The sequence below is a fragment of the Castanea sativa genome, chromosome 2 (assembly GCF_040712315.1).
Source record: "Castanea sativa cultivar Marrone di Chiusa Pesio chromosome 2, ASM4071231v1".
NCBI classification, from domain to species: domain Eukaryota; kingdom Viridiplantae; phylum Streptophyta; class Magnoliopsida; order Fagales; family Fagaceae; genus Castanea; species Castanea sativa.
Window position 1 is genome coordinate 15,504,915 of NC_134014.1, and position 20,345 is coordinate 15,525,259.

A 20,345-nucleotide genomic window follows, 5' to 3' on the forward strand; every position below is an offset into this window, starting at 1 on the left:
TTTAATTAAGCTACAGCGACAGCGACAGCTAAACCTACCTGTAAATCAAATTATCCTACGTGTCAAATACGTGGCACCACATGGATAAATCACGACCGTACGATATAATCCAACGACGACGAGGAAGTGGCTCCGTGTGTCGGCACGAGGAAAATGCGTGGGAAAGAGAAAACGGTCACGAGACTCAAAGGTTTGGAGCCACGTCATCATTAACGAACCGGAGACAGCCACGTATGCAAACAGTTAAATTCGAACCTACCACGTAAAAACACAGTTTTGCCTATACTCTAACTCTATAAAGAAACCTCGTTGCCCAGCTACTACAGTTTGGTTCCAACATTTTAGCGTGTGTGTTGGGTTTTCAAGTTTCAACGTCAGAATGGAAGTTTCCGGCGTGACTTTCCGGCGGGTTCCTTGTCTTTCCGGCGCTGTGAGCGAGACCCACTTTGAAAATTCCATGCCATGTAGAGCTACTATGAGAGTGAGACCCAGAAAGTTTTCTATGGTTATGAATTCTGGGTTTTGTGATAACCGGAATACACAGTACTATTATGAGGGTACAGGTCTCAGGTGTGTTGGACTTGAGAAGAAGAAGGAGAAGAAGAAGAAGAAGGAGAAGAATGGTTCGGATGAACTTACACCAAAGAAGAAGTTGAAATTGCTAGAGTCTCTCACAAGGGACTTGTCCAAGTTTTCTGATATTGGGTTTGGCTTAGATTCTGACAACGATTTGCTCCATCAAGTTCAAGGGAAGGTGCTCTCGGTATGTTTTGTTTTTTCTTTTCAAGTCTTTTTAACCTTGATTTAAGTTGACCTTGTGGAATTTAATTTTGGTCGAAGTTGGTTGTGGGTCTTTGTTGCCTGCACCGTTTTTGGTTGTGTAAATTGGCTGGACTTTTTAAAAAGGAAAGTAAATAGTTTGAAGTTTAAATTGTGTCGGAGATTATTAGATTGAGTGATGCTAGGATATTATAAATTTTACTTCTTAAATCTTACAAATTCACAGGTTTCTAATCACAAATAACAATTCAGATATTTATTAGATAGTTGAACATTCATTGTTGCATCAATTACTTAGTAATTTTTTTTAGCAAAACTGACAGTAATTTTAGCAATTTCCTTTTTAGATTAGCTAACATGAAATTCTGTAGGATGTATCAGCTTCTTTATCTATATTGAAATAGATCGAAACTATTTGATTGTTTATTCAGACCAAAAAGCCTTCTTCTTCTTCTTTTTTTCCTTTTAGTTTTTTGATATTGTTGTGTACGTTTTGAAAAGTCGCACAAACAATTTGTAGATGGTCTAGTTTTTCTTGCATAGAATGAGGAAATTATAGACCGAATTGCTGTATTTTTTTTTTTTCCTTACATTTCTATTTTACCCTATGTAGGATGCAGCAGACGTATTGATGAAACAACTGCAACATCTTAGAGCGGAGGAGGAGGAATTGAAGAGGAAAAGGAAAGAAGGGAAGGCCAAGCATAAAGCCACACAAATGAATAGGATGGTTGATTGTGAATCATCTTCATCTGAATCTTCTGAATCGAGTGACAGTGAATGCGAAGATGTGATTGACATGAGCAGCCTGAGAAGAGAACCCCTTGCACAAACAGCAGAACCAGTAGTAGATGTGCATCCACTTTCTCAAAAAACAGCAACTACATTGACCCTTCCTAGCACGCTGACCCAAGAAGGGAACACAACTGAGGCAAATGGTTTGGGAGATCACAGATTAGATATTAATGGAGTAGAATGCTGCACTAGTACTAGTTTCAGCAGTAGTAGTGCTGTTAGCCATAATGAAAGTAGTAGCTCAGTAACAGTACCATCATCAGCAAAGAGGATTGAGGTTTGCATGGGTAAAAAGTGTGGAAAATCAGGAGGTCCTGCATTGTTGGAAGAATTTGAACGGGTAGTCGGAGTTGAGGGTGCTGTTGCTGGGTGTAAATGCTTGGGCAAGTGCAAAGATGGTCCTAATGTGAGGGTTTTGAACAGTGTTGATGGCAGTCATGCTGAGGGAGTAGATGTTTCTGTTAGGACTCCGACAGATCCCTTGTTCATTGGTGTGGGATTGGACGATGTGGGTGTTATTGTGGCTAATTTCTTAGGGGATGAGCAGAAAGACTTGGGTTTGGCAGCAGCAGTTTAGAAGAGCTGTTTGCTCTTTGTGAGTGATATTTGGTGCAATCGGCTCACTTGCGATAATCAAGTTTGCATTATTATTGGCATCCTTGGAGATCCTCATTTCACTTGTGTAAAATGTAAATGCAAACACATATTGAATTGTAATAAATTGTATTTGGCAATTATTTCGTTACTTGGAAGGGTGTGATCAGGGTTTATGACATCACTGCAAATGTGCGTTACTAACTCATCCCCCCTGTGCACACATGAACGCACAGAAAAATACAAAAGAAAACGAGGTTTCTAATCTGAAACTTGTATTACAACAAAAAGTTCATTTTGACACGTCTACTCCAAAACCATTTGGATTGATGGTTAACTTATGCATACTTAGATACAATTAGGGTTTCTCAATTGAAAATTTGTATGACCAATGTGGTTGAACAAAGTTTAGTTCCAAATTAGAGCTAGCTCCTTCATTCCATTAGCAATACGAAGTTTAATTCCAAATTGGAGCTAACTCCTTCAATCCATTACCACACCAATACCAATACGTGGTGATATATAATATTTTTTCTATATTATTTAATTAAGTCGCTAATTCATTAAAGGAAAAAAGTCATGAATAAAACTATAAAGATAATTTCTTTAATTATCACATAGTAAATTGGAGGAAGATAACTTCAAATCCGGTTTAAAGCTAAATGTTTTCCTGCATTTAAGAGTAATCTTTTATTTTTACTATTTTCACAAATAGGGTTAAGTGGGTCTGAGGTTGAAAACCCACTGGTAAATGTGTGACAATGTATGGTCCCTCATCAAGCGCTCTGTCAAGTCCAAGGTTCTTTCTAACTTAATGATTTTCTTTTAACATTTACTGCCTTTGTCAAAGTTGGTTTTTTCAATGGTTATGTTATTTGATTTTATGAACGAGCTAATAATCCAAATGGGGTACTACTATCTCAGATTGTGCAGAAGACGTTTATAGGCGAGGGTGAAGGGAAAAAGGCGCCTAATTTTGTAGCAGGAGAAATCCTATCTTTCTTCACCCGCAACAATTTTGTGGTGACTGATAGAGGAGAGACCATTACGTAAGCTACCAACATCCTCCTCTAAGTACTTCTCTGAAATGCCTGCACAAAATTTTTAACTTATTTTCCACGGTTGCTGAGGTGCCACGTTGTGAACTTGTGGTTGGGTGATAATAAATATGCAGTAATTACTCTTCCACGCGGAAAGAAGGGGGGGAAAATTATGCGAAGCATATGGCATATGTTACACTTCGTCTTCAAGTGACGTGACAGAATTTTAAAATTTACAGTTCGTGTGTGTGTGTGTGTGAGAGAGAGAGAGAGAGAGAGAGTAACTTCCACTGCAATAATCATACGCTTCTTTACAGACTACCGGTACTACCACCATATAACAATGTTCACATCAGCTATAATGGTGTATTCAGATTGAATGCTTATGTTACAAAAACGAAAGAAAGAGAAGCCCAAGATTGGATCAGGATCCTCTACATAAATCTACGTGCCTCAGGTCAATGGGGGTTAGTTACTGATCCTAAATCTAAGTTCAGGGTTCCTCTTCCCTTAGTGATGGGGAAAACCTTCAACTTCCAAACCCCACCAAAGCATTAAGAACAATAAAACTGCACCACCCAACAGTAAAATGGAGGGTGAAGAGGACACACAATATGATGATAATGCTACTGCATACCTCTGAGCTTCTGACCATTTCATAAAGGCAATTTCCATGTGCCTGTACATTTGTAGCTATGCTTGTGTAAGAATATAAAATATTAACATTATTACAGGGTGTACAGCTCAGTGCCGAGGATGTTTGAGCTTGGGCTGATGTTCCAAGTCATCCATGTTGCTACAGCGCTTCATATAAGAATCGAGTGTTTTCTGCTTTGCAGGGCTGCTGCTTGTCTGGCTAGATGAAACTTCCAAGGTTTTCTCATGGCCATCAAGCATCTGATTGTTCAGTAAATGAAAGTCAGATTATAGACTAAAGGACAAAATCAACCAGTACTAGCATTAACCCCCAATTGCCAATCACAGCATATAAGAAATGTTTTGTTCCCCATGTTTCTTTTTCCTAGAGGTAAAGTTGGAAGAAAACTTCAATTTGTAAGGACTTCAAACCTACTGGAGAGGAATGTAGGAGCTCTATCTCAGAGCACAGTGCTGTGACTGCAAATGCTATATTTTGATATAGAAACAACCTCAGAGCTCCCTAGAAAAATAAAGACAAATCCACATGAACACACACACAAAAGCAATATTACCTGTCCTAAATTTTCCAACTTGCTCTGAACAACATCCCTGTGGAGAAATAATATATCAAAGTTACTTACCAACTCACTGTCATCATCATCATAATCATTAGCCACAGCCCCATTCAACCGTTCAAACTCCAATAAAGAAAAAATTTATATCATTTAGGTAAAGCAAATAGCATATGAACGTACCAAATGATGTCATCAACTGTGTCATTTGCTAGCAGGTAGTAGATATTGACAGCAGACACCTAGCAACATAAAACAAACATGTCAGAGAACAAACAAACACACATTGAGGAGGATAGCTAGTAGAATTTTAAAGCGAACTCAAAATAAGCACAGAAAATTCCAAATTAATTGAGTAATATCATGTCTTTGCACATGTGATCACTGATGTGATGGAATCACATCAGAAGTCAACACTGGGATAATCAAAAAGTAAATCTAGATAAGGACATGATGGATAGAGGCTTGCTTGCCAGCCACTCAGGCTTCGTGTTTTAATTCCATTATCCTAAATGTCTCCTCCGCTCCACCAGGAGCCTAGCCCCAGCTGCTCTCTGTAATAGCTTGCAAAGTACACATGCCAAACTACAATCTTGCCAAACAAATGTAAATACAATTGGTAACTCTGAATTAATGCGGACAATGTCTCTCAACTCCAGAAGCTATTTTCCTGTAGTTTACCTGACCAATCCTATGAGCACGATCTTCAGCTTGAATCAGATCACCTGGAGTCCAAGACAACTCTGCAAAAATAACGGTGGATGCAGCCGTTAAAGTTAACCCAACACCTCCAGCTTTGATAGATAGCTGCACAATGACAATTATAAATGCAAAATTCAGATTCGGATTGTAGGTTTAACACCAGAATTCCAAGTAAACAGAATATTGATGAGACAAAACATGTAACAATCTATGGAAACAAATGAAGCAAATTGACATACTACTGCTGCCCTAGTAGCATCTTTCTCCTGAAAATCTGTAACCAAAGCTTGCCTTGAAGCTGCAGGAGTACCACCATCAATACGAATGCAACCCACTTTCTTCTTCTGTAATTTTGGTAGTTCTTATGAGAATTGATCAATCATGAGAAAGTTCAATTATGTTAAAAGTGATCTTACAAGAAGAAATTGATAAATTGAGTCAATCATTGGCTGGTGGTGTGCAAATATAAGGAACTTACATCCTGCCTGCAATAATCAAATAACAATGTTAACAGGCTTAAAAAGAGTATTCAAGCTTAAATGGTCCAAGAATACTTTGTCATAGATCAGAATCATAACAATAATAACAATAACCAAGCCTTAGTCCCAAAATTTGGGATTGGCCATGGATCCTCAATAGACTAATCAAGGTTGGTCATATGTATTCTTTTCTCCCATTCTACCTTATCCAAAGTCAGAGAACCATAACCTCACATTTGGTGAGATAGTTAATTCAGTAACACAAGCAATCTAGACAACTGAACCAAAGGTCACCACTTAAGTGGGATTTAAGAGCTTAGTCATGCCAAACACTTGAAAATGTCTTCATTGAAATTATTTTCATGTAAAATATTTTACATTTGAAAGTATTTTACTTCAAAACAAACGAAGCCTAAATAAATAAGGAAGAACATAATTGAAGCAGGGGTCAAGGTAGAAGTACCTCGATGACAGTTCCTAGGTAATCTAGAACTGCAGGAATCTTGGCTTCAGCAGAATTAGTATATATCTGGAATCAAATAAAAGAGTTAGCAAGTAAGAGAATTTAGTTTAGTAATAAAAATATAAAGAAATACCACTACACTTAGAACAGTCTATATAAAAAAGGGGTTAAATATGAACCTATTTCACATAATTAATCAAAGTTGTGTAAGCAATTGTACTGACCTTTTGAATAAATTATGCCCTATAAATTCTTAGATACGCTCAGAATGCAGATTAATACCTTGTTAATAAGATTCTTCTGATTAAATTTGAGTGAATCAACCTCTTCTTTTGATTGGCAGGCCTTAATTTTGCCTTTTACTACCTCCAACTACAAAACAGATATCAATATGAGCTGCATTCTTTTGTCCTTATTTTCTTCAAGAAAAAAAAAAGAGAGAAAAAAAAAAAAAAAAACCCTGCAGCTTTAAGAACTTTCAGAAATCATTTACAAAGAATGAATAACACACATACTTTGTAGAAGATAATAAGACTAACATGCATAGGAAAAGTAGAGAATACAACTGTAAAACATATGTGGAAAAGAAATATGGGAGCCTCTTGGAAGAAAGAGTAAGCAAGGAAAAACCAAGCCGTGAAGGAAAGGACAAAGAATTGTGCTAACAAAAATTGGGAGGAGAAAAATGCTCCACTTGCTCAGTCACTTTTGGGATGTATTAGTCCAATGCAGTTCAACATTATAATATCCATCAAATAAGTAATACGTAGTTTAAAATCAAAATATTTTCTCAACCAGCAGCCAAAGATAAGTCAAATTGACCCTAGAAGATTTACCCAAGAATCACTGAAACTGGTTCCACTTGTTTGACATCTTTAGCATCTGTTCAATATAGTTTGAGCTGGCCAAAGTACAGGATTTTAAAGCCCCACTTTTTCTAGGTATAGCTATACTTTTTTACCCAGTTTTATTTTTTTTTATTTTTTTTACAGCAAAAATAAGCCAAAGGAAAAAGGCAATATCAAATGCACACGTAGAATCACATACCATGCAACCATGAAACCGTAAGTATTACATAGAATTTCCCTTAGGCATCATCCAAACTAAACTTCCATAACCAGCTAGCTACAGTTGCAACTCATGAGTGACCAACTTTTGCTTTCCAAAATATTCATAATGAATGTTAGCTAAAAAAAAAAAAAAAATCAACAAGTCAAATTACCTCACGGAATAAAGCGTTGATTTGTTTCATGTCCTTTTCTGCCAATTCTAGGAAGACCTAAGAATCAATTAAGAATAATTATAAAATGTTACACAGGAACCATAAAGATAAACATATTTTCTAACTTCCTACCAATACATATACAATCTTGGGCACAAGGGCTTGCAAATGCACATAGACAGTAATGCTTCTGTTTGCATATATATGCACTTGTGCAAACACATTTCCCCAAAAATATACAAACATGAACCACATACACAAGCAGAGAGAGCGAGAGAGAGGTACTATGGACAAGAATTACTAAGCATTTTGGCTATGCCAAGTCAATTTCAAATTAATGTTTATTTCTTGTCTGGATGAGAGAGAGTTCCAAAAAAACTATTAAAGGTATTTCTTTTTCTTTTTTTTATTATAATATCATGTTATTTTACAATAGCATAAGGTTATTCTCGTAATCATATCATAAACCCTAATAAAGACGTGCTAAGGTGAGGGATTGATAAACAAAGCACTACACATTTTCCCAAATATCTCTCTCATATTTTACAACTCACCTAAGTATCAGAGCATATCAATCCAACCCAGAACACATTAGAACAATCTGGTGGTCAACATCATATGACCAAGCCACCAAGGTGTGCTGACATCACCATCTTTACACTGACTTTATCATTTTTCAATCAATTTTTATTCCCAGCACATCAGATTTCATCCACACTATGGATTTTTAAAGGTCAAAACAGTTGCAACATAATTCTGGAACAAAAGTCTCCAAAAACCAAACTGCAAGGCTTTTCCCAATTTGGATTGCAACACTAAATGCCTGCATCCCACAAACCCATTGATGCTACAGACCAGCCTTTTTTTTTTTTTAATTGGAGCAAAATAAACCACTCGGTAATTACAAAGGCAAAGAGCAATCATTTGCTACAATCCAACAAGACATTATTAGAGTTAACATTTATCAAATGAAAAAAACAAAAGAAAAGGCCAACTACAGATTCAGCTGCAGATTAAAGACAAGGAAGGAAAACTACCTGTTGTCTACGCTTCACAGGAAGCTCAGTAAGAACATCCTTTTTAAGTCTGCGGATCATCACAGTTGCCTTGATCAAATTGTGCAATTCTTCATGGTTACTTGCACCTTGATAAATTCCAAAGATTCCCTGCAAGATAAACAACAGATGTGGCATTTTTAAAGAGCTATATAACAGTAAAATGAATAAACTATACAGGTTTTAAATTCAAAGGGACTTGTCACTTACACCCTTGCAATACCGATTACCATATTCGTGAACATTCTTATATACATCAGGATATAATGCTTCCAGCTGCAAAGTGAACCACAATTTTGTACAGAATGATTATAAATTTTGTTCATTTGATGGTAACACTTTACTATTAAACTAGCAAGCAAAAGTACCTGCTTGAATAGCTCAATTGGTCGGGATAAAGCCGGAGTTCCACTAAGTAATAGTGCATATTTAGCTTTCTGAAATCATTAATAATGTCAGTTTTGTACGGACAAAGAACAAGAGAAATAAGAGACACAGGTAGATCAACATGCAGCTGGCCCACTTTACACGAACTATTTTTTTTTTTTTTTTTGATATGTAACCTCACATGAACTATATTCTACACTATTGCAGACCAAAATAAAAAAATCAAAGAGAATGAGCTAAAATATGTAGTAAAATGATTGCTTGCAGTTTTAGCGCTGACTTGCACAAAAAGGTTTACATTCAATCATGAAAAAGTACTGATGTATTAGGTATTTTTAGTATCCTAATCTGCTATATCTATTGAACTTGTTCATTTGAGATAGTTGGAGAAAAAAATTGCATGGCAAGATAAAAGGTGCTTCTCATACTAACAGATCAGCACATTTTATTGGGCTTAGCAAGACCAAAGGAAAAAATGTAACTGTTTAAGCTTGTTGTGTGCAAGGGGTGTGTTGCGGGGAGCATGAAGAAAATTTTAGTCTTTTTATCTTTTTTTTTTTTTTTTTTTTATAAGTATGAATAAAATTTTATCTTAACTTAGTTTTATTTAATTTTGGAAGTCAATTGTATTTTTATTGGTCAGTTGGATTTTACTTTAGGTCTTTTTTTTTTTGATAAGTAGATTTTACTTTAGGTCTTATTAATAGTTAGGTTATTAGCAGTTTTTTTTTTATAAGCAATAAGTTTATTGATATCAAAAAGGGGAACACCCTAGTACACACAGAGTGTAAAAGGGGTCAAACAATCAAAAACAAAAATTACAAGAATCTAGGAAATCAAGAAAAGATAAAAATGATTGGTTCCAAACTGCAGCCAACCAATCCATTCAAAGATATTTTGTAATTCACAGTATGTCTTTCCACCCAATGATGTACAAACCAGAATTCTATTGAGTGGTTTTGCATGGTTTTTAATTCATAATCACCCTTCACTCACCACCACTGCCTTCACCTCTTCTTCATATATACACATATACGTATAATAATATGGCCTAAGTAGACTAGAATTAGGGTTTAGACCAAGTAGTCTATTGTACTCCTATAGAGACAAGTTAAGGATATATAAAAATTTTCTTGATATTTTTCTAAGGTCTGGTACTCCAACCAACCTAGGTGCTGATTCCTCAGTTTTCTTTTATTTTTATAAGTAATATTTTATATTTATATCAAAAAAGGGACACCCTAGTACACAAGAAGTGTACAAGGGTCAAGAAATCAATACAAAAATTACAAGAATAGAGAAAATCAAGAAAAGAAGAAAATGATTAGTTTTGTAAAGCAGACAACCAATCCAATAAAATTCTAAAGAAAAATAACTTGAGGTCAGGTATGGATCTCTCTTTATCTTCAAAACACCTACTGTTTCTTTCCCTCCAAAGAAACCACATTAAACAATGGTGAACAATTAACAATATATGATCATTTTAATGACGACCAAGCCTGCCTTGCCAGCAAGCTAGGAGCCCTACAGCTGATTGTGGCATAACTCAGCTGACTGTGGCATAACCCAGCTTACTCCAAATAAAACCCAAAACCATAGACCACAAATCCATAGCAACTGAACAGTGAAGGAAGAGATGGTCAATCGATTCACCATTACACTTGCACATATAACACCAATCCAATATTCAAACCTTACCTTCCTTTTTTGTAAATTGTCAATCGTCAAGCATTTCCTTAAAGCAGTAGTCCAGACAAGGAAAGCCCCTCGAGAAGGAATCTTATGCTTAAAGAAAGCCACTCAAGAAGCAATCTTCTGCTTCCAAATACTTTTCCAGGGAAAACAAAAATCATTAGAGTCCACTAGAAGACTAATAATCATTAACCATGAACCAAGGAAGACGATTTCGTACCGTACCGGCCGGTACCGCCAAAATATTCCATTCCGGCACTAGAACCGGTACGGAAACAGAGCTGAAGCCTAAACCGTAACGCCCAAAATACCGGGGTGTACCAGCTGTTTCGGCTATTCCGGCGAATTCAGAGCCTTTCAGTGGTATTTTCGTTTCGGAACGGTACAAATATAACTGGGTTTTATTGAAAAAACTTAATACTTACAGCAACTAGTGACCATCATTGAAGCATCAACTTGCTAGATCATCAACAACATCATCTTCTTCTTCGTTTTAGCCACTTAGATCTTTTTAGCCATTGTAATCGCTCCCTTCTTCGTTTGCTCTCTCCTTGCTTCGTTTGCTCTGCTTGTTTAAATTCTTTCTCTACTTTTTTGAGAAGCTTTCTCTGCTTGAATGTTTTAAATTTTACATTAATGTTGGACTAGTATAAGCTATACTGCTGTTCCTACGTTGCTACATTCAACTCAGTTTCTCTTGGTTTCTCCGCCAAAAGCATAAAAGCCTCTTATTTTATTTTTTTTTCCCAAAGCCCCGTGACTCTCATTGGTTCTTATCTCTTGCTTATTTTGCTCTTTCAATTACCTTATATTTTTTATTTAGTCAATTGCTTGGACGGGCAAGTGTCAACTTCTAGTGGCATGGAGTTTAATTTACTCTATTTAACTGATTACATGGGTCATAAATAGAAATTTAGCTATTCTTTAAATGTATTAACAAATTCTTTTAAGTCCTAAAGAACATAGAAGGTATAGGCTCTAAGAGAATTAGTATTATATAAAATAGTGGTAACCCCGAAACGGTACACCGATACCAACCGGTACCAAAATATTTCATTCCGATAACCAAACCGAAACGGCCTCCAGTACAGTATTAACTCCCTTGCCATGAACCCCTTATTTCTATCTGATTTCCAACTCATCTTATCCTCACCAAACCCCCTTATTATAGAGCCATATATGGTATCCATGAAGCTCGACACAACCTCCAATTCCCGAGCATGAACACCCCTAAAGAAACTTACATCCCAAAAAAGGACCCCATTAGAAAAACTTCATAACCTCAGCCACACTTACCTCCTTATCTCATCAAAATCTAAACAAATCAGGATAGCTGACAGCAAGAGGTGTCTCTCCACACCAATGGTCTTGCCAAAACTTCACCCTCAACCCATCACCAATATCATACAAAATATAACGTGAAAAAGAAGGCCATCCCCTACTAATATTTTTCCACAAACCAACACCATATGGACCAGAAACTGGTCTGGTATACCAGCCACCCCATACAACCCTAGACGCCAACTCTAAGCTATTTTTATTGTTTCTGTTCTTAATTTTTATGTTGTATCAAATTTTGTCACACGTCAGTTTTGAAATCAGAGTTTGTTCTACATCAAGGTGTCAGATTAATTTGTTCAAAGTTGTCATCAAGGTTTGTACGAAGTCAATGTTGTCCACCACAAGCAAATCCAGTGACAGATTACGTAGCCACCAGAGTTTATAATGTGATGTGATTGAAGATCATCATAAGGTTTCCAATTCGAATGCTTGGAGATAAGTGATAAAGTAATACACTAGAAAGTATAAAAGACCTATCCCTACAGTTATAGGCCTATTCAGGACTTGAGCCTTGGATAGACAAATATACAATAGATAATAAATGCCCAAACAGAATATTTAAATCCGATTGCTTCCTTAAAAGAAAATTAAAATTCCTCAAACCAACTAATAAGATTTCTTAAAAAGCCATTAAAAATCGTTCTTAACTGAACTTGCTCACAAATAAAATTAACACTCCTTCAAATACCAGAAGGGGGACAACATTTGAGAAACCTAAGCATCATGGTTTTAAAAACCAGACTGGGGAAGAAACCAAATTTGCCTCCGGTTCCCGGTTTTTCCTGATTTTCACCGGTTTTAGGCATTTTTTCCGGACCGGCTGGTCCGGTCCAGTTTTTAAAACCTTGCTAAGCATTCAACATGGAGTATCAGTTATAGAGAGGCTCAAGCATAACCGTGTACTTCAAAAGAGCAGGATCTATGATTAATATTTGTGAATAAACATAATAAATGAATAAAATTAGCAGATGCAATCAAAGAGTCATCTTTTATCAAGAAAGACAGACCTTTATGACTGGAAGGGAAGCAGTTGTCCTCTTTGCTTGAGCATTTTTGAGAAAGTGTGATTCATCTGCAATCACAACCTGAATAACAAGAATTTATGAATCATTTCTAAGGGCAAATATATATTATCAATAAGAAATTATAAGCTACATGAATATGTGTGATGTACAATCTCTCTCTCTGTCTTGCCCAAAAAATTCTGAGTTTGATAATTATCCAAGTCCAATTTCTAGAAGAAAGTGTTATACAGTTTAAGACTTCATATAGAGGAAAAATTATAACATGGAATAATGACCAAAATCCATTGCATCATATTGTTTAATGCTTTTTCTTTTTAAAGACTAAAAGATAATAAGCTTCATAACATCATCTTTGTTACTTAAATTTCCATGTTTAAGAGGGAAGGATTTTATCAATTTTACACTGTAATTTGAGATATGTACTACAATATATTTTATTTAAAAAATTCTACTTGAAAGAAGTATATAAAAACAAAATATATATGATACAATTATCCAATAGTTTTTAAGTTCTTCAGAAAACAAAAATACAAAGTGTGTGTGTGTGTGTGTGTGTGTGTGAGAGAGAGAGAGAGAGAGAGAGAAAGAGAAGCCTCTCGTGCATCTGAACCTCAATTCAGCTGCAATCTTTTTTTCATTCACATGTTTTCAAAGATTCAGCATCATGATTACTTTTTTTTTTAAAAAAAGAAGATTCAGCATCAAACTGTCTTATTTACTATCATATCTGTCATGACAATATGATGGTACAAAAGTAACTCCCACTACTAATTCTGCACTTCCACAGGCAATGTCCTCTTTAGAGTCACCTAATTGCAAAGATCCAAGATGACAAGGACTAAACAATTGAATTTTGACTTAAAGGAGAGCTCGGTGAAAAAAAAATGTAGAATGAGCAATACTTACCTTAAACTCAGATGCCATAAGTAGATTCTGTAGCTTAGGGACTACATCATAGGAGATGATGTTGAATAGGCCATCAAGACGAATGCAGCCCTTGGTACTTGATGACACTATTGTATATCCGGCTCTGTTTGAACCACCACATTGAGACAGAACAACCTAGACATTAACTCGTTTGCAAGGAAAAAAAAATACATTACAAAATTTGACCAATACAACAAAAACTATATTCAAATTTCACAGAAATAGAAAACATAGACAAGAGAAGAAAAACAAAAGTGCTCAAAATTCCAGCTTCAGCAATGAAAAGTAAAGGCAACCAGAAAAGTTTTAGTTTAGACAACATACAAGTATATCTGATGGAGGAATATTCAGCCATTGCTGAATTGTCTGCAAGAAAGGAGAAAGTAAATTCAATGTGGGCAAAAGCCACCTTCTAAGTCTGATATATGAGCTCAAAGGAACACTTACAGAAGCCCAATGCAGTCGTAAGGAAGATGGGGCAAGAATAAGAACAGGCCATGAATCACGGATGCATGCACTTACAGCAATAGCCTACAAAACCCACATGAAGTCAATATACATGCTTAAACCTCAAGAAATTTTATTCATGGTTCAAATGAGAAAATGCCTGCAAAGTCTTTCCCAATCCCATTTCATCTGCTAGGAGAACACGCCCTCCATGCTGCAACACAAACCTAAAAAAAGCAAATAAATATGCATGTTATTTTCAAATATTACCATAGTTCAATGATAATTAAGGAAGAGAGATCTTCAACATGTTACTGGATAATATTAATCAATGTCTGTCCAATGACAGTAGTCTAATGAGGAAAAGTACCTAACACCATCTCGCTGAAAAGGCAAAAGCTTAGATTCAATATAGCTAGGCATCCTGTCATATCGGTCTTGAAATAAGGCAGTACAAAAGAAAAGCCTCTTCAGAAAGTGTGTATAAAATGAAAAAGGAATCCAAAAAAGTATATAAAATACTACTTTAGAACAAAAAGACATAAATAAAGATATAAAATCCAAAATAATATCTAAAAAATTGTCAAAGCAGAGACAATGTATTCTAGAAGTCTATTTGATTATACATACACATTGCTTACCTCGAAGATCTGGAACAGCAGAGGCAGCAGCAATAGCACGATGCACCAAAGGATCCATGTCCTCCACCTGGGAAAAAGTATCATAAAAACACCTTAGAAAAAATGGAACTTGATTCGTATGAGTTCAAAATAAACCACCATTGGAGGCGCCCAACTATAAAGAGATGGAAAGGGCAAAAGTATCACCTCAACATTGTAACCAGGTATCTCACTAAGAACTTTTTCTGCTGACGATAAAGAAGATATCGGGAATATCCACAACCTACAAGTCTAATAGTTATACACTTCTACATCAAACTGAGGCAGCACCCTCATAATAACTCCAGAAAATACACAGAACAAGCAATCACAACTCCGAAATCATACAAGATATAACCATAAAAAATAAACGCACACACACACAGACCTTTCTTTTGCATTCCAAGAAGCTTTGGGGATTTTGCGGAAAGCAGCTACTAGTACCTGATACAAAATAAAACATAATGCATAAGCAAGATAAGAGTCACACTCAATGATAAAGAATGAACACACTGCAAGCAGATAGAAGGTAATACCTGGTCATATAAAAATTTAGCAGCAATGTTTCCAGTGGCATGAAGAAAAAATTTGACAGATGCCTTAGGTAGTTCCTTTGACAAAGGTTCATCTTTGATCACAGAAAGCCAAATATAGTCAGACACTAGCTGACATGAAATTGTAATCATAAATTACAACCAAAATGACGTAACAAGAAGGGCAATTAGATAAGTTGATTTACTCAGTAGGGACAGTTAAGAGACAGAGAAATGAATCCCTTCTATTATATGTGTGTCTATATTGTTAGAGATATTATGGCCCAAGAGGCCTAAACCTATTCGTAGGTCCATGTACTTGTAGAGCAAGCACACTAATCTAGGTTAGTCTAGGGTTCTCTAATACTATATAAACCCAACATTGGGTTCATAGTAATACAAAAACTTCAAATAACAAAGAGGTAGCCGTCAAGGGCTTTCCCACATATGTGATGCACTAGGAAGCACAGACATGAGCAATTCTTGAAAAATTATAACACGACACGTTGCCGTGCTTCCTAGATGATGCATCAGATACTTTTTCATACCTTTGGGCTTAAGGAAATAAAATAAAAAGGAGAAAATGCTAAAGTTGAAACAAATTTTACTACAAAAAAAAATCTTACAAACTAATGTGGCAAGAGTATGATTGGTGCCCACTTAAACAACATAACAAATGAGTGTTTGAATTTACTTATTTGTGATTGGTGATATGTTTGTTTGTAAGGATTATGTAGTAAAATTTATAGGATCCTCACATAAAAAAAAGCATATAATTTAGGAGAAAAAAATAAAAAAATGCAAGGCACATAATTGGTTTTTTTAATAATAAAAAAAAAATGAAAAACAGAAAAGAAAGGAACTGGTAAAATAAGTTAGAAAAACAAACCAAAGTTTGGTTTGGATGTGACTGATGAGGGTAATACTCTGGGCCCAGGAGATAAAGGCAAAGCTTGTTCAACCTGTAAAAACATATTTACAAATATAAACCATCACAATTCAAAAAATATATATATATTTAAATTGAAATTTATAAAACCCAAGCAGACTCAAATAGGTTAAAGATATAATGAACTTCAAAATTAATTTAAACAAAAAAAAATAAAGAACCCTAGAAATTAAAAGAAAAGAGAAGAGCGGAGTAAAAAACTTTAGTAATATAATATATACAGTAAGAGTATAAAAAAGAAAAAAAGTGAGAGTAAAGACCTTGTTAGAAGAAGAATAAGAAGAAGGAATGGGGTTGGAGGGGAAGCGATCAGAGTAGTGACTATTGCTGTTGAAATGTGAAGAGTGCGGTTGCTGTTGTTGTTGTTGTGACGGCGGTGTTGGTGGTGGTGGGGGTTTAGTGGCGAATTTCAAGAGAGCGTCTCTTTCAAGATTATCGAGTTCTTCCGCACTCAAGTCCCACTCCCACTCTTCATCATCCAAACTCATTGCTCTCTCTCTCTCTCTCTTTTCGTTTTGATTTTCAAAAATGAACTCACTACTCACTACTCACTCTCTCATTCCTTCGGTTCGAAGTTAAATTTGAAACATTTTCATTTCTTGCAATATTATTCATTCTGCAACTTTCTCTTTTTCGGCTTCTTTTTCTTCATCTTTTCTGGACACGGTTGGGCTGAAGCCCAAATATATTCTGTGAATATCGCTCTGGCCTTTCCCAATCTCGTAGAGGTTTGGGCCTTTGTTTTTGGTCAGAAATATGCTTCCGTTGGGTTTTTTCATTTTCCCCTAATCGTACTATTTTTCACCCTTTCTTTTTAAAATATTAAGTATTTTTAATACACTATTTTCTTCAAAACTTTCTCCCTTCTTCCCATATTTTTCACCATTTGATCACAAAATTTATTGCTTCAGACAAATGAAACAGAACATTTGTTTTAAATTGTGACTTGGGATGGGCAGATTTATGTTGAAATAGATCGTCTCGCTGTATAACTTACGCTCTGATTGTTTCAGTAATAATATTTTCTAGAAAATGAGTCATTTTCTATGAAGTATTTTCTATAAAACTATCTCATTTTATAATGTTTGATAGCAACTTTAAATGAGTTGAAAAATAACCTCGTAACTTCCTTTATTTAGCTTACTATGAGATATAGTTGTTTTCCAAAAAAAATTAATGGAAAACAATTTCTAAAAATAAGTCATATTTTTTATGTTGATCAAAGATAGTTTTCCTTTGACTTATCTTTTTTTATACTACCACACACTGGAAAATATAGAAAACTATCTTTACACAAGATTTTTCATCGAAACAAATGGAACGTTATTAGGCAAACTTTAAGAATTAATGTATTTTTATTTTTATTTTTATTTTTAAATATATATAATAGCTTTTAGATTAATTGAGCAAATCATTGTGTACAATGCCTATTAAAAAATATAGATTATGATTATTATAAATGAACCAAACTATAATTATTAGGCCATTGATTCAAGTTCTAGGTCATCACTCAAATGTTAAATGAAAAAAAGAAGAGTAAATATGGTCTATGTATTAGTAATTTATTATAAAATTCACTTCTTCTTGTCATGTCAATTTACATTTTTTTTAAAAATTATATTAGTCATTTATTAAAATTGGGTTGTTAATGTCAAAAAATTTTCATGGATGCAATAATTTTATCATAAAACAAAAGTAGAAGTAGAGCTATGTAGGTCGTATTTCAATTGTCTATTCATTTGTTTGTTGGTTTTTTTTTTTTTTTTTGAGTTCCAGCTCCAAGAGTAAAGGATGAGAGATTTAAACCAATGTTATTAATTTCGTTCTGTTCCGACCAAAATGGTCGAATATCTCCAACCGGCACGCAATCGGGTACAGTAATAGCACCTATTCCGCCTCGAATCAAATTCCGACCAGTTTCGGGAAGTTTCGGCCATTCCGTCAAGTTCCGGCCAATTTTGGCTGAAATATACATTTCGGCCGGTATCAAATTTTGATTTATTAAAAAAAATAAGGTAATTAGACATAACCTACCTATGGTTTAGGTGAAAATCACTTTACCTATCCGTGGTTTGAAAAGTGTCACTTAACCCACTTAAGGTATGTTTCATTTGTTTTCTGTAACCCACCTCTGTTAAAATCATGGCTATATATGTATTTCTACACCCCTTTATGTCTCTCTCCTCCACACAAAAAAAAAAAAAAAAAAAAAAAGACACTAAAACAAGAGAAAATAAGATCAAAAGATGCTATTTGTAAGAATTTAGAAACTTGTCCCAAGAACTCCAATAAATCACAAACTATATTTTTGTAACACACTCAAAAGAAAATAACACAAAAGGAAAAATTTACTTAACCCATTATCTTATTTTCTTCTCTATACATTAATTTACTCCTCACGCTCTTTCTGCCCCTCTCTCTCTCTCTGTTCTATCCATGTCTCTCTCATCTCTCACACTCCAGTTCAGATCGTCAGTAGCTTTGGGTTGTGGTGGCTTGGTTGATGACTGTGAAGGAGCACGAGTTGGCTGTGTTGGTTTGGTATGGGTTTTGAGAAGGAGCACAATTTTGGATTGGGTCGGCGTTGTGAGGAGGAGCATGACGTTGGGTTGGATCTGGCTTTTGCCAAACATCGTCGTAATCGACTCTCCCATCTCAGCCAAGTCTATCTCAATGGCAATAGCAACGACAAAGGCGACTGTAGAAGCCAAAAGACTAACAGCGATGGCTTGAAGATTGGTCGTTTCTGGGTTTATATCACGTGGGTCTTGGGTTTAGATCAATGTTTCTATGGTTTCTTGGTTTGATCGATGGTTATATCGTGTGGGTTGTGGGTCTTGGGTTTGATCAATGTTTCTGGGTTTTAAAGATTTGTCTTGGGTCGTGGTGTTTGATTGGCAGTGGTGGCTAGTGATTTGGCAATAGGTTTAGCAGTGGCAATGGGTGTGGATCTTAGTGGTTGTGGCTGGTGATTTGTGGGTTGTTGTGGTTCGGTGGTGGTGGCCGGTGTTTTGGTTTTTTTTTTTTTTTTCTCGATTTTGTGGTGTTTCAGTGGTAGTGGTGGTGATGGCTTTGGTGGGTTCTTCATGTTCTGTGGTTTTTTGGGTATTTTTTTCATGTTCAAAATTTGTGTAAATGGAGAGAGAGACAAATGCCACTTTTTGATCTTGTTTCTCTTGTATTTTTGTTCTATTTTTTGTTTTGGGAGGAGAGAGACATAAAATTTGAGCAAAAATACCTATTTACCCCAGATTTTAATAAAGGTGGGTTATTGAAATAAACGGAACATACCTTAAGTGGGTTAAGTGACACTTTTCAAACTATGGGTAGGCAAAGTTATTTTCGTCCAAACCACAAGTGGGTTATATCTAATTGCCACCAAAAAAAACTTCAAACCCATCAATCTAAGGTCCCCACCATGTCGCTGGTTGCTATTCTTCTTCTTCTCTTCTCCTTTTCTTAATCTCCTTCTTCTTCCTCTCTTCTCCGTTTCTTCCTCTCCCTCTTCTTCTTCTTCTTCTTCTTTTACTCTTCTAATTTTCTAGTTTCCACTTTCTACTATCTTTTAGAGTCTAATACTCTTTTAAGTTTCAACTTTTACTGAATCACACATTATTAGCTGTGTTAGCTTTGGAAATGATCAATGTTATTAATTTCGTTCCGTTCCAACTGGAATGGCCAGAATATCTCGTAATGGCATGAAATCTGGTACTGTTATACCACTTGTTCCACCTTGGGTCAAATTCTGGCCAATTTCAAGAAGTTCCAGCCAATTTTGACTAAAATGTACATTTTGATTAGTATCAAATTTTGGGACTTAAGAAAAAACAAAAAAAACCTACAAACCCATCAATCTAAGGTCCTTACCATGTCCCTGGTTACCATTCTTCTTCTTCTCTTCTCCATTTGTTCATCTCCTTCTTCTTTCTCTCTTCTCCGTTTCTTCTTCTCCCTCCTATTCTTCTTCTTTTACCCTTTTAATTTTCTAGTTTCTAGTTTCTATTGTCTTCTAAAGTATAGTACTCTTTTAAGTTTCAACTTTTA

General features: G+C 35.4%; 2 protein-coding genes across 3 annotated transcripts; one reads left to right on the forward strand and one right to left on the reverse strand.

The window, feature by feature from the left end:
- Nucleotides 1–281: 281 nt before the first annotated feature.
- On the forward strand, nt 282–2,320 carry LOC142624111 (diacylglycerol O-acyltransferase 3-1). Its single transcript, XM_075797622.1, has 2 exons — nt 282–763; nt 1,394–2,320. Exons 1-2 carry the CDS (start codon nt 380–382, stop codon nt 2,150–2,152), a joined length of 1,143 nt encoding a protein of 380 aa, XP_075653737.1. The 5' UTR covers nt 282–379; the 3' UTR covers nt 2,153–2,320.
- Nucleotides 2,321–3,483: 1,163 nt separating this feature from the next.
- On the reverse strand, nt 3,484–16,914 carry LOC142626404 (uncharacterized). Of its 2 annotated transcripts, none has more exons than XM_075800225.1 (24): nt 16,562–16,914; nt 16,242–16,314; nt 15,356–15,447; nt 15,208–15,263; nt 14,988–15,063; nt 14,802–14,868; nt 14,531–14,597; nt 14,321–14,387; nt 14,161–14,244; nt 14,038–14,079; nt 13,693–13,848; nt 12,769–12,846; nt 8,710–8,778; nt 8,552–8,617; nt 8,324–8,452; nt 7,287–7,343; nt 6,347–6,436; nt 6,065–6,130; nt 5,539–5,607; nt 5,362–5,466; nt 5,102–5,227; nt 4,604–4,662; nt 4,421–4,457; nt 3,484–4,106 (listed from the first exon to the last, which is right to left on the reverse strand). In XM_075800225.1, the coding sequence occupies exons 1-24, from the start codon at nt 16,787–16,789 to the stop codon at nt 3,954–3,956; spliced, it is 2,112 nt and encodes a 703-aa protein (XP_075656340.1). In that variant the 5' UTR covers nt 16,790–16,914; the 3' UTR covers nt 3,484–3,953. The 2 variants fall into 2 exon arrangements, with proteins under 2 accessions (XP_075656340.1, XP_075656341.1); XM_075800226.1 differs by having other exon boundaries at nt 14,531–14,544; nt 14,988–15,071.
- Nucleotides 16,915–20,345: the final 3,431 nt, after the last annotated feature.

What these genes read in the sequence shown, in the direction of transcription:
- LOC142626404 (XM_075800225.1), bottom strand. Translation starts at nt 16,789, where the DNA reads ATGAGTTTGGATGATGAAGAGTGGGAGTGGGACTTGAGTGCGGAAGAA. An exon ending in TACGACTGCATTGGGCTTCT is followed by an intron (nt 14,080 to 14,160) that starts GTAAGTGTTCCT and finishes CCTTTCTTGCAG; the next exon opens with ACAATTCAGCAATGGCTGAA. An exon ending in CTTCCCTTCCAGTCATAAAG is followed by an intron (nt 8,779 to 12,768) that starts GTCTGTCTTTCT and finishes TAATGATTTCAG; the next exon opens with AAAGCTAAATATGCACTATT.
- LOC142624111 (XM_075797622.1), top strand. Translation starts at nt 380, where the DNA reads ATGGAAGTTTCCGGCGTGACTTTCCGGCGGGTTCCTTGTCTTTCCGGC. An exon ending in TTCAAGGGAAGGTGCTCTCG is followed by an intron (nt 764 to 1,393) that starts GTATGTTTTGTT and finishes TACCCTATGTAG; the next exon opens with GATGCAGCAGACGTATTGAT.